Raw genomic sequence first — 16,538 nt, forward strand, 5'->3', positions numbered from 1 at the left:
TAGATTAGGGTAGTTCCTAGCTAAAATTAAATTTTAATTCATTAGCTGGATTAAAGCATTAAAAGTTCGTAAATTTAAATAAAACAACAACTATTATTTATATTGACACATACAATATCTATTTTATTATTTATTTTTATTATTTTTTTTTTTTGTTTGATAAAACTTTATTAATTTCCTTTGAAGGACATCAAGTGAATAATAGTTTAATAAGAATAATTATTTTTATGTGTGGGTGTGTGAGTGTATACCTACTAATAAGAAATGTCACGAATGAAAGTAATTTCTATAATATATATAATTTATTATATGTTTGTGTCTTCTTCACATATTCCTCTTTGCATAGATTCCACCGCTCGTCCATAAAATTCTATTTTATAAATTTAAGCGGCTAATTATGGATTTACTAGAACTCAGCCTACTGGCCTATTTAAGCCAGTAGTTGAACAAGTTTCTTTATTGAGTTTTATTTATATTTCTTAAGCAGTTTCTTTACCATTTCCAAACAATAATAAAAGTGAAAAAAAATCTAAAAAATATAAATTGTAAAAAAAGGATTTAGCGTGTTTTGTTTAATACACATTTTCCATGCTTTGAGCGTATAATTATTACTCTCACTCGTATGTAACTTATGTATTCTAAAGTACTTTATGATGAGGCCAAAATACGGGGGCGACAGTGGGGGGTAAAGAAAGAAGGGACGTTGTGTTGTTTTACTTTAATTGTTATTGTTAAAAAAATGTTCATATCAAGCTAAAATATTCAATATTTTAACTTGTTTTTCTTTTTCACTTATCTTCTCATGGGCGCATTTAAAGATATATATGGAGAGTAGGTAGAGTACATTGAATTTTGTTGGGCTGCTCTTTGTATAGCGCATGCATCTTGATATTGAGATTGCATATTCATGACACCCATTTGCATTGGTATTTGGGAATTTGGATATTCGCCACCGGTGGAATAACCAGATGACGGGCCCTGTTGGGCAGACATTCTATAGCTATTGATGGCGCTATAGGGTGTCATTAAATTCGGTGTAATGTGGACGTTAGCAGGTCGGCTACTATTGGGTGAAGAGGTGGAGGGCGAAGAGGAAATGTGTTGAATTGGTGCCGATGCAGTATTGCGTACTGAACGACTGATACTCTGTGGAGTTGTTGTTATGGGAGCAATATTCATGTTGCTCGAATAGTACTTGTACTGCAAAGATGCCATTTGAGATTGCAGCATATTGGGCGAAGTATTGGGGTTCCTATTTTGTGGAACTATCAAGTGGGGTGGCGGAGTCATCGAATTATTCGCCAAGCCATGTTGTGGCGGTGAAGTCATGTCGACCTGGCCTATAGGTGAAGTGTTGCATGGTGGTATATCCAAACCATTAGTTAACTGTTGCAATCTTGAGAGGCTACTCAAGTTTCCGACAACTGCTGGCGAACCCGCCTGAGCACTTGGCAATGATTCAGATCTGGTTTGCTGTTGCTGCTGTTGTTGCTGCTGCTGTTGCTGTTGTTGTTGCTGCTGTTGCTGTTGATTCAAAGAATGTTCATTAGAAGAACTAGCTGTGGAAGAGCCTCCCGATGGTATAGAAATAGGCACTCTAGCTGCATTATTCAACGATTCGTTAGCAGCCAAGTTGTTTTGCAAGTAAAAGTTATTGACAGCACAAGAAGGTGACGACTGTTCCACGCGTACTGATCCTGCATGCGAATTGATTGCGCTGTTAAGTGACATTCGTTGTTGTATAACAGCCGGCATGTTGGCGATTTCATTGTAATTCGAAGTGTTACCGGCATAATTTTGTCCCAAATGAGAAATGTATATATTCTCGGAGCCCTGCATGTTTTGATGATGGGCATGTGCATTCAATTGGCTAAACTGTATGTTATGCAATTGTTCTTGATGCTGCGATTGCTCCGAGCTGTTTTGATTGGCATGGTTTCCAAGAGCCTGTTGTTGCTGCTGTTGTTGAGTGAGACTATTGTTTAGAGCTTGTTGCTGCTGTTGTTGTTGTTGCTGTTTAGACTGTCTGTGCGCATTTGAGGTTGATGTATTTGTGTTGCGCATTAATTTTGGCGTAGTTGATCTCTGAGCGGCACTAGAACCTGATGTTGGGTTTTCATTCTGAAATGGTAATTATTATTGTTTTAGTAAACATATAGTTTGTCCCATATCTTTTTTTTTTTTTTTTGTAAAAAGACAAATTTTTGTGAAAATATTGAAATTGTGTAAAAAGATGTAAAAAAATATTTTTTGCGAAAGTATTGAAAAAAACACAAATTTTTGCATAAAAAAACACTAAAAAAATCAAAATTTTTGTAAAAGAATTGTAAAAAATCTAATTTTTAAAAAACATGTAATTTTTGCAAAAAAAAAAAAAACCTTTTTAAAATTACTCACCTGATTTATTTTTCGATTTTGTTGTGTATTATGCTGTTGTTGTTGCTGTTGCTGCTGTTGTTGATTATGTCCCAAATTGTTAAGATTTTGATTATTAATACTCATATTATTTTGTTGCTGCTGCTGTTGTTGTTGCTGTATATGTTGAGGTGTATGTATGGACATATGCATGGGTGTATTGGTGCCTTGATTTTGCATTGAACAATTCGAAAATTGTTGTGTCTGTTGCATGTGAACTCCACTGCCCGATACATCCGAGGAATTTTGTGTTATATCGCTAGCGATACTGGCTGGTGAGTCCATACCCATTGGTACATTAAGACCACATTCATAATGATGCATTGCATTGGGACCATTGTTGGTGTTGTTGTTAGCAGCATTGTTAGTGTTGGTGTTGTTGCTGCTATTGTTTGAGCCAGTGGCCGCGTTATTGTTATTATTAGCGCCTGAAGTTTCGTTGTTATTACCATTGTATACCATTGGTGAGGGTATTTCTGGACTAACGGTAGCCGAATTATTAGTTTGCTGTTGAGCGTTGTTACTCAAAACAGAAGAGCCGGTCGCTTTCATCTTATTATCCTCATTGGGATTTATGGGATTTGTTGATGATTGAGCACCAGTCGATTGATTGATATTCTGTTCGACTTTAGCTTTCTGACAAGTTGCTTGTTGCTGCTGTTGTTGATGCAATTGCTGAGCTGCCAATAGACTTACTGAACCTTGCTGTTGCGCATTATGGTATTTGTTTGCGGAGCTCTGATGATTGTTGATAGTGGAACGTATATGATGATGTTCGGATTGAGTTGTTGCTCTATTCTTCTGAGCATTAGCGTAGTGAATTTGATTGTTGTTATAACTACAAGCGGAGTTGTCTTCGCGCATCATTTCGTTGACACTGGGTGTATGTGTATGATTTTTGATGGCTTCCTCCTTTTTAAGAGGACTTGTTTTACGCTCGGCCTTCAACTTATCCTTGGGATGGTGTTGCTGTTGTTGCTGCTGCTGTTGTTGTTGTTGCATATGCTGTTGGTGGACATGTTGCATGGCCAAATTGGCCGATTGGTATAGATTTTGTGTAAAGTTGTTGTAGGCCATTGATGTGGCTAAATCCTTGTGGAATTTGTTTTGACTTTTCTGTGCGGTTGCATCCAAATGGGAAAGATTGTAACCATAGTAGTCCCACTGCCAATACTGAGAAGTGTGGTAATTGGAGAGTTGATTTAAAGGAAATTGTGGCGCTATTTTATTTAGGTCGATTGGATTCAAGTTGTGTTCAGCTGTGGGTTTGAAATGCAATTTATCATGTACCCCAGGTGCTGTAGACGAAGATACTGAAGCTTGCAACATTCTATCCTCTTCTTTAATTTGTATGGGTCCATGCAAAGGCTTCACACCTTGCGTTTGAGCAATTAACTTGTTTTGTTGCTCTTGTTTTTCGCGACCAGCGTGCAAGGACTTACTTTTGGATTCAGATGTCAATTTTGTCTCCATCTTATCCTTCGACTTATTGGACGATTTAATGTGTTTTTCATGCGTTGTTGTTGATCTTTCATTGTTAACAATGCTGGCGACATGTTCCGAAGTACCTCTTTCAGTTTTACATTTAAACTTGTCAGCGGAAGTTTTCAACATACCACTACTTGAAGAGTGCAATACAGTTGGATGTGGCTGATGTGATTGATGTGCCTGTGTTGGCAATTGCAATTGATGTGGTACTTGAATGTGCTGTTCGGTAGGCTGCAATATAGACTGAGACAAAGGTGTGGGAACTAAAACTGGTTTAGTGTCCGGTATGTTTACAGGTATGTTTACAGGTGCAGCGACTTTTGGAGGACTTTTCAAAGCGGGTTGCTCTTTTTTCGGTTGTATTGGTTCTGTGTTTTGCACTTGAGTTATTTCTGGTTTTACAACTGTCGGTAGTGAATTATTTGAAACCATATTCTCTTGTGGCTTTATTTCAATTTGCTTTGTCTCTTCTAAAGTTGAGTTTTTTGCAACTTTTATCTCGCATTCTGGAGCGATAGACTTTGCTGGTTCATTTAATGGTTTTATATTAGCAGGCTCTTGAGCGGCTACTGCTGTCTCGTTTTGACTGGGACTTATGCGAAGTGGTGACAATTGTTCCGTTTTTAGAACTTCAGTTTCCTTTTTTGGTTCTGGCTTAGTCTCTTCGATGAATGCTGAGTGTTTTACCTCTTTAGTAGCATCTACACCAGTAGCACTTGGTATTTCTCGATTTTCCACTGGGACCTTCGATTCGCTAATGACTGACACATTACAATTTGCAGTGGGTTGGTTAATTTTTGTTTCACTATTATCAACGGAAACATTTTCGACAGCAGTTTGTGTAATGGGGGCTTGAATTTTCATCTCTACATCGTCTTTTTCCTCACTCTGTTGCGGTTTATCTTTCTGCTGCAACGGTTCCATATCGTTTAGTTTGGGAACGTCAGTTACGTTGGTTGTTTCTATCTCTGGTTTAACGATGTTTTCAGTTTCATTAAAAAGAGACTTTTTCGTTTTCTTTGCAACAGCTTCGAGAACTTTTTCATCATTTTCAGTTGATTTTATAACTGAATTAGGGGGAGATGCAGTGAATGAAGACGAAGGCGGATTGTACTCAACTTTAATAGTTGATTTTTGTAGGTTTTCATTTGTTGCTTCGTCCATTTTTGCACATGGTTTCGTAGTTTCTAGCATGCAATCTTTAGGCTTTTGTTGGATAGTTTCCATTTCTACATCATTTGCAATTTCTTCATTTATTTTACCCGAATTTTTTGCTCTTAGTTTGGGAAACAAATTCGGAACACGCTTATCATTTTTTGATTCCACATTTGTGGTAGATGCTTTTGCAATTTTCTCTTCTTCTTCTGAAGCATTAGCATTTATTTTAACAGCGTCCTCTTTTTCCTCTTCTTTTGGTACGTTGCTTTCACTAACGGTTTGCGCAACAGCTTCCGAAACCGGTTCCTCCACACACGGTTCTGGGTTAGTATCTGCTGGTACCTCTATAACTGAATCAGGCTTTGATTCGTCTAAATCATCGTGCTTTCTTTTAAGTGGTGGCAAGACGGCGCCTTGTTTTCTATTAGCTAAGCGTTGGGAACGATTAGAACTACTTTTAGAAGCATCAATTTGTTCTGCTTTCACGATCGGTTCCTCTTCTATTTTCTGTTTAATTGGCTGATTATCCTGATCTGGTTCCTGTTCCTGCTTGGTTTGTATTTCCTCTACTGGTGAACAGATATCCATATCTTGCTGATCGTCAAAATTGTTAGCATTTATAGTAATTTTATGCAACTGTTCTACATCCTCCTCTTTTGTTTCCTTTTCGTCCTCTTCTAATTCGCAAGGACTATCGGTTCTCTTGCGTTTATTCGTACATTCGCCTTCATTGTTGTTATCTTGAAACAAAGTTTCCGAATTCGTAAGATTTCGGGAAACTTCAAGAACAGGTTGGTCATCCTTGGACACAGACGATACATTTTCAGTTTTGGGAACAATGCTGCTAGTTTCATTTGCTTTGGGATTAACACAGGATATCTTTTTAATTGTTTTTGTTGCAGATGATAATGCTGGCGATGTTTGCAGCTTTTGTTGTCTCTGGTTGCTTATTTTCGGCAAATTTGGGGATTCTTCAATTTTTAAAACATTTTTCCTGGGCGACAAGCTTTGTCTGCCAGACTGGTCCAATGAATGATTGTTTTTAACATACGTTAATAGTGGACTCCATCGTAGTCGTTCTGGCTCAATATGAATGCGATTATTCTTTCTTTCAAGTCTGTCATGGTGATCCGTTACCTTTTGCCAGTCCACTTTTATGTTAATTTGATAGCGTATGTCATGCTCGTTCTTACGCAATTTTATAAAGTCTAAGAGCTCTAAGGCGAGTGCAATGTCAACAACAGTTAAACCAGTTTCTAGAGCTATTTCATTAAATGTAATCTTTTGATCATTTCTGTGGTCATACATGTACTCCAAGAGAATAGATTTCCAGTAAGAGAAATACGAGAGTCTGCCCAAATCCGACAGAGGTTTTTCAGGTGTACCTAATTGACCTTCCTCTCGGCTCAAGAGATAACTGAAATCAATGAGAAATCTGCCAAAACCTTGCCTTTGGAACTGAGGCATTGTTAGAATACAAGAGACGTTGTATTTTTGAGCACAGTGTTTCTCTTTTGAGAAATAACCAACTAGATGACATCCTTTATTATCGTTCTTTGTGAGAACGTAGAAGAGAAAGGGCTCTACGTCATAGTAGAGTGTTTTGTGGTCCAGAAAGAGCTTGGCTAAGAGGCACAAGTTTTGACAATAGATTTTGTTGATATTCCCATCAACCTCGAATACCGAAAGGTCTTGATGCCGATATATCTCTGTCCCGGGTGGTTGTTTCCATGAGCATTTATTCTGGTGGCGATCTAGAACTGAACGGCTTTTCGTATACTTTAAACAAAATTCGCACAAGTATAACTTTGCCAGCCTGAAGAGGAAAATGTTTAGAAATGTTTAGATAAAATATTTAGTTTAATGATAGAGAGAATGTTAGAAGTACCTGGCATATTCTTGGGGAAAGGGGCTCGAGTACCAGGTTTCTATATGCCATTTTCCTATTTCGATTGAACCGGGGCAACGTTCGGCATTTGAATTAATAAAGGTTGGCTTGGCAATTAATTTGCTGGGACTTTCCATAGCACCGGTTATTGCTTTACGGGCTCGTTCCCTAATCACTTTGTAGACATCATAGTCGGCTTGTGACACACCATTTGGTAGTGGTTGTGAATCAAAGGGATTTTCATCTGTCTTTACCTCCCAGGGATGTTTTTCTTCTGGTTCCTTTGGAGCTTCCTCTATTTTCTCTGGATTTTTTGCTTTGTCTATATCTTCCAACATTTTATATTTGATAAGGTTCTTTTGTGATAGATACGGTATTACATCCTCGTCATCTTCATCTACCGGTTTTGGAACAGGCTTCTTTTCTAATGGCATAGACTTTAGCAAGACTGCTTTCTTTTGCACAACCGGAGCATCTGCTTTTTTAATCAAAGTTCCATCTGTAGTTGGTTTCGGTTTGTATTTTATCATCATAGTTGGTTTTTGCTCTACTTGAGTCTGAGTAGGAGAATTGGCTGATTTATTCTTATTTTTTTCTGAATTTAATTTTGAATCGTTTTGAACAAAATTAGCATGTGTTGGATTCACTGTAGCAGCTGGGTGTATTAATGAAGATTTCTGTAGCATTTGTTGACATTCAATTTGATTTTGTTGTTGCTGCTGCTGCTGATCCTGTTCTTGGTCTTTGGTTAGTAAAGTAAAATGTTCGGTAATTTTTCGCTTTACCGATTTTAAACTTTTAACAATATCGCTACTGCTGTTTCCAGTATTACTGTTGCTGTTATTTCCGAAAATATCGGGATTACTTTTGGCCACAGCAGCAAATCCCCATTCCTCCTCCTTCTGGGGCTGAACTAAGCTTAAATGCTTACCCATCGCTCCAGCACTTAATAAACCCTCACACTTTTGCTTTTTATAAATTTGCGCCAGCATGACATTCGATTTTGATTCACTATTTTCTGAATCGTAGTCATCGTCGTCATTATCATCATCATTGTCGTCACAATCAGAGCTGTCGCTACTACTTTCAGACGAGTCTGAACCACTGCTGCTGGTTGAGGAACATGAGTCCGAGGATGAAGTATCATCATTATCTTGGTCATCACCTTCGTTATTCTGATCGTCGTCACTGTCACTTGAAGAGCTGGATGAAGATAAATTTGATAAAGTTCTTTTACGACTTTTCATATTTTTCAGCGACGATTCCTGATAGGCGCTCAACTGTTGCTTAAACGTTTCTTCTGCATTAGCTTGAGCTCGGGCTTTAGCCATTGCCGCAGCTGTTGAAGTGGCTACAGCTTCAAATACGTTAGTTTCTACTTTGATGGGCGTCGTTTTGGCGCTGGCCTTACCTCTGGCGACAGTCCATCCCTTTTCCGGCGAACTATTGGGTGTCGTATTCGATGTATTACTCAAGTTTAATTTTGAGGAAGGCGATGAATTTGTTAATTGTTGTTTAGCAGTTGCGGCACTAGATTTTAACAGAACATAAAAAATAGAGATCTCAACTAATGCATTAATTACAATTACAAACACTTACCGACTCTTGGTTAAAACCATCTTCTTTTGCGCATCTTTGCCTTTAACTAATCGAAAAACGTCGGTATTTAGTTTTAAACAAGTACTGCATCGATATGGATGTTTCGGTTTCTTGTCCGGTATAGTGTCCAAGCAATTCAAGTGGAAATTCTTCTGACAGACAAAACATTGCAAAAGACAGGGACCCTTATTTCCCTTACCACAAGCATTGCATTTGACACAATTTTCGCAGTACCATGAGCTACCCTTGGTTACAAGCATATAAAGTAAGACAAATGACTGTGTTTTGCATTTTGCAGCTATGTTAGCGCAAGTTGTGTGTAGCGAAATGCCGCATTGTTTGCATGAACTCAAAGGTTCGGGAATACCATTTAAATTTTTCTGAGCATTTCCCGAACAATGTTTGCATGTGTCGTTTCCCTATAAAATATGTTGTAATAAATTTGTGCATTTTACGCGAATATTTATACTTTAAACTTACAATTTGTACGGGTATATCAGCCGATGCATTTGAATTTCTTGGTGTTGTTAATGAACGTCCTTTTTTGTACAGTTTACCCTCCTGTATGAGAAAACCAGCTTCAACGGCTTTTTTAATCGACTGTTTTATGACTGTTTTGTAGTCTGCGTCTCCAACAAGTTGAATATTATTGAATTTTTGTATGTAGTTTTCAATACTCTTTACACTGGATCCTTCGCATTCGCCTAGATCGTGTACAGCTCTTGCGACTATCTTGCACAAATTGGTATTTTTCTCAATGCAGATAACCCGCTTTGCCATGGGTGCTTTATACGAATGCAATCCCTTATTATAAACTTTAATCACGGCGCCAGTTTCAACAATTTGTTCCAACTTTTCGGCGACAATGTCTTCGTGAAATTTATGATGCGTACCAATCGCCTGACAAATGCGCTGTACGCTGGGTCTCTGCTTCTGCGAACGAATTTTGGAAATGGCTTCCAATATCCATTTCTGCCACACATCCAAACTTATTTCTTGGGTGGAGTCAAACATTTTGCACAATATCTGTGGAGAAAAAAAGCAACAAAACCAAACCTTTACTATACATATACACACCACATATGAACGAACGTATATGTACGTTCAAACGTTGTACTACAACGTATTTTACAAAAAATGCGTATACAAATACGGATACATATCTTTTTCACTGTATGTAGATATGTACACACAATTATTTATTAATACAATACTCTTTACACGTACATATTGTTCCTTATGAAAATGTATTTAATGTTTTTGCGAACTTTTGCTTGATTTTACATTGAATTGTTTTTATTTTAATATATTCGTTATAATAAAACTGAAATTCTTTTTCTCCAAACTGTGTTTACAAGACAAAATGTTGACAGCTAATCGTTACATCGAAGCAGTTGCATAAAAAGGTGGTTGTTAGTGATGTACGAATAAACAAACGGTTACTTGGGTTTGCATAGTAAAACTACCAAGGCCACAGAATTTATCAATTTTAATAAACAATTTACACACATATTTGGAAAATAAAAGTAAATTTCAACTTTTAATTATATCTTCTCTTGGAATTATTACTAAAATGTTGATTATAATGGTTTTTTAGTGGGAAATCCCATTTTGGAAAGTAGTAAATTGACTATGTTTTTATAAAATGCAACCCTTCACATTTGTCGGCATAGTGTAGAGAAAATTTTTGTGATTGTGAAAATAATTCATCAAATGGAGACTTGAAAGATATGGCAAGGCCGTGATTAGATCTGCTGTAGATTTTTGTGAAATTTGGACAAAGCGAGAAGAATTTCTGCCAATAGTTGGTTGTCGTGTTTATTTTTAATTGATAAGATGATGTTTTGTGTGAAAATATAAGAAAAGTTTTTATCAAGTATTTTTGTGAAATAAAAATGTTAACAAATAAAAAACGAAAAGAATTAATAAATCGTAGAAATTCGCAGGTGTTCTGCTTGTCCCCCGTTCACACTTCGTATATATTTTAAGAACGAACTACGACTCCACCACCTCTACCACCACACCACTACCACCACCACTACGCCAATTACGACGTTTACTTTATTTCAATTCAACTAAAACTCTCCAAAGGCAGGAAAGAAAGAAAGAACACAAATCACGAGAAAAGAAAAAAATAAGATAAAAAGCAAACGATTTTTTTGTTTTATTTTTTCATAAATCCAATAGTGCAGACATAATACATACAATTTATTACAAATTTTCTTCGGTCCACACCATTTTGCATATCTATCTATTAAATTAATTTAAAAGTAAAAAAAAAAAAATCAAAAGAACAACAACAATTTAATTTATATACATATATACAAGTACGTATGTATAAATGAGTGTGTGTTGAGCGTGAATGAGTGTATGTGCGTGTATATATAATACATTTATTAAATTTGCTTATTCAACAAACAAAAAGATCAAAAAACAACTTAAAGATAAAAAATAAGTTATTACATCAAGAAGCTCCAGTAAAAAAATAAATAAAGTTATTTTAGCCCTTAATCGAACTCTCAAGGCAACTAGTTACAAGAGAAAAAGAACTAAATCGAACTAAGATCCTCCTTGTGGCCCGATTACTAACAGTGCCGACGACAGTAGCAGCAGTAGTAGGTAGTATCTAACAGCAGCAGCGGAGGCAGCAGCAGCAGCAGTCAAAATCATTATCATAAATCATCAGATATGCGTGAATTCAAAGTTGTTGTTTTGGGGTCCGGAGGTGTGGGCAAATCCGCTCTAACCGTGCAATTTGTTTCAGGATGTTTTATAGAAAAATATGATCCAACAATAGAAGATTTCTATCGCAAAGAAATTGAGGTTTGTAAAAGGATTTTAATTTAACTTTTTTTGTTTGTTAAGTTATAGTGATATAACTTGGTAATGATAACTTGTACCCTTTTAGAAAAAAATAAAATATCTATATTACAGATGCAATTACTATTTATTTAAAGAATCAATATTGGCAGACATGTTTGCAATAACTATTTACTTCACAATCAATTTAACGCCCTGCTGCAGTAGAATTTTTGCATTTCACCTATTTCAGAAATTATTATTATTCAGTAGGTATAAATACAAAAACAAGTCTTTACTATTTTCAAATCCCCTTAATATTGATTGCATTTTTTGCATAAATTTAAATTGCCAAACATTTTTGCAAGTGAGCATTCTCATTAATTTGTTTGAAAAATGAAAATTTGTAGTTTAAATTTCAATTTAGAATGGAACATGGATGGGACAAAGATGGGCGTGGTCAATGTTTTTTAATGTTTTTTTTTTATATTTTTCCTACATTTTCAGCTAAATAATTATACATACTCAGTACATCACTCCTTGATCGCATAGTTGAATCTTTAGATTTGATCTAAATTGGTATCTATAAATAGTACTCCCATGTGAGCTAACTAAAAGTTTTTAAGCCGGTAGGTTTAGGCTGCGAAACGTGGGTTTTGTTGGCCCTTTTGTGATACCTGAATAGATAATAAAGCAGAATATAAGAGAGTGAGTGGGAGGGGGTGTGTATAGTATGAAGTTAAATTTAAGCCGATACCTGGTCTAAAATTTGTATAGTATTGAAGATACACTCGTACTGCCTAACGGAAGAAGAGTTCAAATCGCCTTTTCCACTTCATATCAATAAACAAGAATATTATTGAGCGAACTGTGATGGTAAAATTTGTCGAAAGCACAGCGAACTGGTGATTAAAACTTTTAAGAAACGCTGACAGCAGAATGAACATTTTATAGGGACCAATCGAAAATCAATTTATTTATGGAATAGTATAAAAATATCCACAAATATAAATATAATTTAAAAATATAAAATAACTGACTAATTAAGTGATTTTTGCAGTCTTGATCATGCATTATAATTTATTTGTATATATTTCTGAAAAAAGACGTTAATATAAAACAACAGTTAACTAAATAACACAATTTTGTATTTGTTTAAAGGTTGATAGTTCACCATGTGTACTAGAAATCCTAGATACTGCTGGTACAGAACAATTTGCTTCAATGAGGGATCTCTACATTAAAAATGGACACGGATTTATCGTTATGTATTCGTTAACAAACCATCAAACATTTCAGGTAATTAACCATAAACTATAATGATAAAACATATTCTAATAACTTTTGTTTTTCTATTTAAACACATACAGGATATTTCCAGCATGAAAAATGTTATAACACGTGTTAAAGGAAGTCAACCAGCACCTATTCTACTAGTCGCTAATAAATTAGATTTAGATTGCCAAAGAGAAGTTTCGACTGCCGAAGGTTGTATAAATGTTTTAAATTAAAATTTTTATTTAAATTGCATTATGATAAAGAAACATCATCCTGATTTATATAATTTGTATTTCTGTTTTTTTTTTGTATTATAGGTAATGCCCTAGCACAACTCTGGGAATGTCCATTCATAGAAGCGTCTGCTAAAGATCGTATTAATGTCAATGAAGTATTTGCTACAATAGTACGTGAAATGAATATGACCCAGGATAAAAGACAGAAAAAAAGTTATTGTTGTTGTGCTCTTTTATAGAAGGATTTTGCTAATAATTATTACAACTATGCACACACGTACATATTATAATATAAATTAACTAACAATAATACTATAATAATTTGAAGAAAAAAAAGAAAAGAAAAAATAATTATAATAATAATATTAATATAATTATAATTATAATGATAATGTTAATTAAATGAGGGTCAAAATTATAATAATAATAATAATTATTTAAATGATGAAATGCATCATCATCATCGTCACCATTATCATCATCAACATTATACATTCATTAACTGTTTAGCTAATGATAAATATATTTTGTATGTCAAGATGTAAAGCGAATTTAGCAAACATAAAAACACACACACACTCACACACATAAGATAAAACAAAAACAAAAAAAGTAAAAACAATAATAATTTTGATTTACTTAAAAAGGAAACAGTCTTTGTTTCACAGACTTATCCAGCAAATAAAACACTAAAACAGTCTCACATTTAATGCAGCATTGAAAGTTAAAAACAAACAAAAAAATGTTTGCATTCATACCTTCGTTCGTTCGTCCATTCATTTATTAACAATGCATGGATGGAAAGATGGATGGATGGATGGATGTCAATTGAAAATGCATTCCCCTCATTTATGTATGTTAAAATGTAAGTTTAAAATTGAAACAAACAATTTACAAGGATCATTTAAAAGCATTTTTTAAAACTGACATGCTGTTTACTAACATTATATATTTTTGTTTTTTTTTTCATTCTTTGAATATAAGTCGGCAATATTATTATTATTTTTATTTACTTCCTTTTACATGATCCCAATTAATAAATGTAGCACGAAATACATACAATATTAAACTATTCAAACATTTCCCATGCAACTCGGAAATTATCAATTATTTGTTTTGTTGTTTCAACCAAAAAAAAAAAAAAAAAAGGAACATCGATCTTTTATTTGCTATTTTAAGTGTAATAAATCTAAAGCCAATTCCCAAGGTTTTGGCAAAATTAACAAAAGGACAATTTTAAAAACGATTCGATTAAAATGTTTTCAAAAGTAACTGTTAAATACGAGTATTATTAGTGTTGATGCAAGAACTTTATTAAATAAAGTTCTCTTCTCACCATTTGTCTGCCATTAGTTATGAAAAAAGAGAAACAAAAAGGAGAAAAACAACAACGAAAAATAAATAATTGATAGTTTCTCTAATACTTATTTTCACAATTGGAAGTATCGATTTAATAATTATTAAAACTACCAAACTTTTCCTACACCATTTAAATGGGCATTTCAGATTTTTTTTAGTTATGAAAAAATATTAAAAATTTCTTTATTTGTTATTTCGTTTTTTAATTTTAAGATTGTATTTTTTTTTTGTTTATTTGTCTGCTAGAAACGAAATTAATTAATATTTTTAAAAAATTAAACAAATATTGTTTACTTCTTTTTAATTTTTAAAGAGATTAATCAAGCAACGTATTTGATTGTCTCTTAAAGACACATTTATACACATATATCTAATAATTCTAATATAAATATTATAAAAACAAAAAAAGAAGAGAGAAAAAAGAAAAAAAGAAAAGAAACCACACATAAACACTCTTAAGTATTGAACAGTTTATAATGATTTTTAAATTACCAATTTTATTAACGTCTCTTAATGTAAGTCTCATGAGAATAATAATGTAACATATTTTTGTAAAATATCTGTAAAGAAAAACTAAAAAAAGAAAACGAAAAAAAAAAGAAAAGAAAAACAAGTAATATTATTCCTAAAAGATCTTTAGGATATTATACAACCATATTAAAATTTAAATATGCAGGATTTTTTAATTTTTATATGCATGTATGTAGTATGTCATATTTATATGAAGAAAAAGAACTAAAAAGAAGAAAGAACGAAAGAAAAAAAAAAATAGAAATTATAAAGAAAACAACATCATTTATAATTGTAAAATACTTTATAAATCTTGCAAAAAATTTTGACACAAATTTCTAAAAATATGCCATAATAAACTAAATAAATATTTGTGTAATTTTGATATGTGAGTTGCATAAATATAAAAATTTATATACACAGACATCCCCACTTTTATACTACTTATTAAAGTAAAACAATTAAAAAAGAGAATGAAAAATACTTATATACAACAATCCTATTTACACTGTTTCAATGTATATTTTTTCTTTTTTGTTTTTTTTACTTTAGTACATACATGCTCTCTCTATCTACTCTGTACATACTTATGTGTAGTACTTTTTATACTGAAGTTATTGTCTGCTATCAATTCCCCCCAATAAGTGGTTTATTTTATGCTAGAGAAGACAAAAACGTAGTGAATTCGAATTTAACAAAATCACCAGTAATAACAAGCAAAATTCCTTCTGAAACATTTGACAAGATATCATGTTATATTAAACTAAAATGACTGAAGATATATAGCTGGATATCATCTTAATAAGTATTGGATGTAATGGGTAAGTATATTTGGACTTTATTTTTGAAAAAGTAGCTTGGTTCTTTTCCTGGAATATGTTCCCAATCTCTTAGTAGTTCTTGACATATGTAGTACCAATTTGAAGAAAAACAATTCGTTTTCATAGCGATAAGGAGGAACATTTATGTATGATTAGCGTTTTTTTTTTAACTCTGCCCATTAGGAATCTTAAAAATAAATATCTATAATAATAATATCTCTGTTCAATAACTGAAAGTTGTTGAAAAAGAAGTCATTTAGAAGAGCAAACACCAAGAGATTAAACATTTTCTCTCCTTTTACTACATTTTTTAAAAAAGTATTAATCCACAGACCAAAGTATACTAAAGTAATGATCATCGCCAAATCTGAAACTGGCTTTAGGTTAAGATATCTCGAAGATGCATGCAGATATGACGGTGATTAAACCTTATTTTTAAGTCGACAGATGGGACTTTCAGATGACATAAAAGATTTAAATACAAAAATGCCTACGCGCTGTTATAATGACTCAAATATAGCCAAAATATACTTTGATTTTTCAGTTTATATGACACGATATCTCAAAAACCTGTTGTGATGGAAACCAGATTTCGATTTAGCCAATCCTTTAGAAAAGTATACTTTGGTTGTGCTATCCAAAAGACAATTTTGTGTAAATATTTAAATGTCGCTGAGAATTCAAAATTTTGGTAAAAGTTTAAATTTTAGTTAAAATTTAAATTTCTCGATAAAGATACGAATTTTTATAAAAATTTTTAATTTTGTTAAAAGTTTCAATTTTTATGAAAATTTCGGTGAGAATTTAAAATTTTGGTGAAAATGAATATTGAGACAGAAATAAAATTTCTGTAAAAATTAAAAATTTTTAGTGAATTTTTTATAAAAATTTATTTTTTTTTTAAGAATTTTTTATGAAAATTGGAAATTTTAATGAAAATGATTGAAATTACAAATAGCAAGTAAAAATTTAAATGTTTAATAAAAA

At 33.2% G+C, this 16,538-nt stretch overlaps 2 protein-coding genes across 2 annotated transcripts; one reads left to right on the plus strand and one right to left on the minus strand.

Annotated features, from left to right (window-relative positions):
• Positions 1–95: 95 nt before the first annotated feature.
• LOC119600694 (histone acetyltransferase KAT6B) lies at positions 96–9,941 on the minus strand. The gene is made up of 6 exons (XM_037951124.1): positions 9,776–9,941; positions 9,029–9,574; positions 8,549–8,967; positions 6,950–8,479; positions 2,398–6,877; positions 96–2,121 (listed from the first exon to the last, which is right to left on the minus strand). The coding sequence occupies exons 2-6, from the start codon at positions 9,560–9,562 to the stop codon at positions 793–795; spliced, it is 8,292 nt and encodes a 2,763-aa protein (XP_037807052.1). The 5' UTR covers positions 9,563–9,574; positions 9,776–9,941; the 3' UTR covers positions 96–792.
• Positions 9,942–10,295: 354 nt separating this feature from the next.
• Positions 10,296–14,818, plus strand: LOC119600699 (ras-related protein Rap-2a). Its single transcript, XM_037951130.1, has 4 exons — positions 10,296–11,371; positions 12,509–12,646; positions 12,718–12,835; positions 12,943–14,818. The coding sequence occupies exons 1-4, from the start codon at positions 11,237–11,239 to the stop codon at positions 13,098–13,100; spliced, it is 549 nt and encodes a 182-aa protein (XP_037807058.1). The 5' UTR covers positions 10,296–11,236; the 3' UTR covers positions 13,101–14,818.
• The last annotated feature ends 1,720 nt before the right edge of the window (positions 14,819–16,538 follow it).

Source organism: Lucilia sericata, unplaced genomic scaffold (genome assembly GCF_015586225.1).
Source record: "Lucilia sericata isolate MDLA Ls3-8-SP2 unplaced genomic scaffold, ASM1558622v1 Contig000118F_arrow, whole genome shotgun sequence".
In the NCBI taxonomy this organism is placed as follows: domain Eukaryota; kingdom Metazoa; phylum Arthropoda; class Insecta; order Diptera; family Calliphoridae; genus Lucilia; species Lucilia sericata.

Excerpts from the sequence above, each read along its gene's own strand:
- LOC119600694 (XM_037951124.1), bottom strand. The coding sequence starts at position 9,562 with ATGTTTGACTCCACCCAAGAAATAAGTTTGGATGTGTGGCAGAAATGG. Across the intron at positions 8,480-8,548 it reads ATGGTTTTAACCAAGAGTCG|TGCCGCAACTGCTAAACAAC; the intron begins GTAAGTGTTTGT and ends GTTAAAATCTAG. Across the intron at positions 2,122-2,397 it reads AAAATCGAAAAATAAATCAG|AATGAAAACCCAACATCAGG; the intron begins GTGAGTAATTTT and ends TTACCATTTCAG.
- LOC119600699 (XM_037951130.1), top strand. The coding sequence starts at position 11,237 with ATGCGTGAATTCAAAGTTGTTGTTTTGGGGTCCGGAGGTGTGGGCAAA. Across the intron at positions 11,372-12,508 it reads TCTATCGCAAAGAAATTGAG|GTTGATAGTTCACCATGTGT; the intron begins GTTTGTAAAAGG and ends ATTTGTTTAAAG. Across the intron at positions 12,836-12,942 it reads AGAAGTTTCGACTGCCGAAG|GTAATGCCCTAGCACAACTC; the intron begins GTTGTATAAATG and ends TTTGTATTATAG.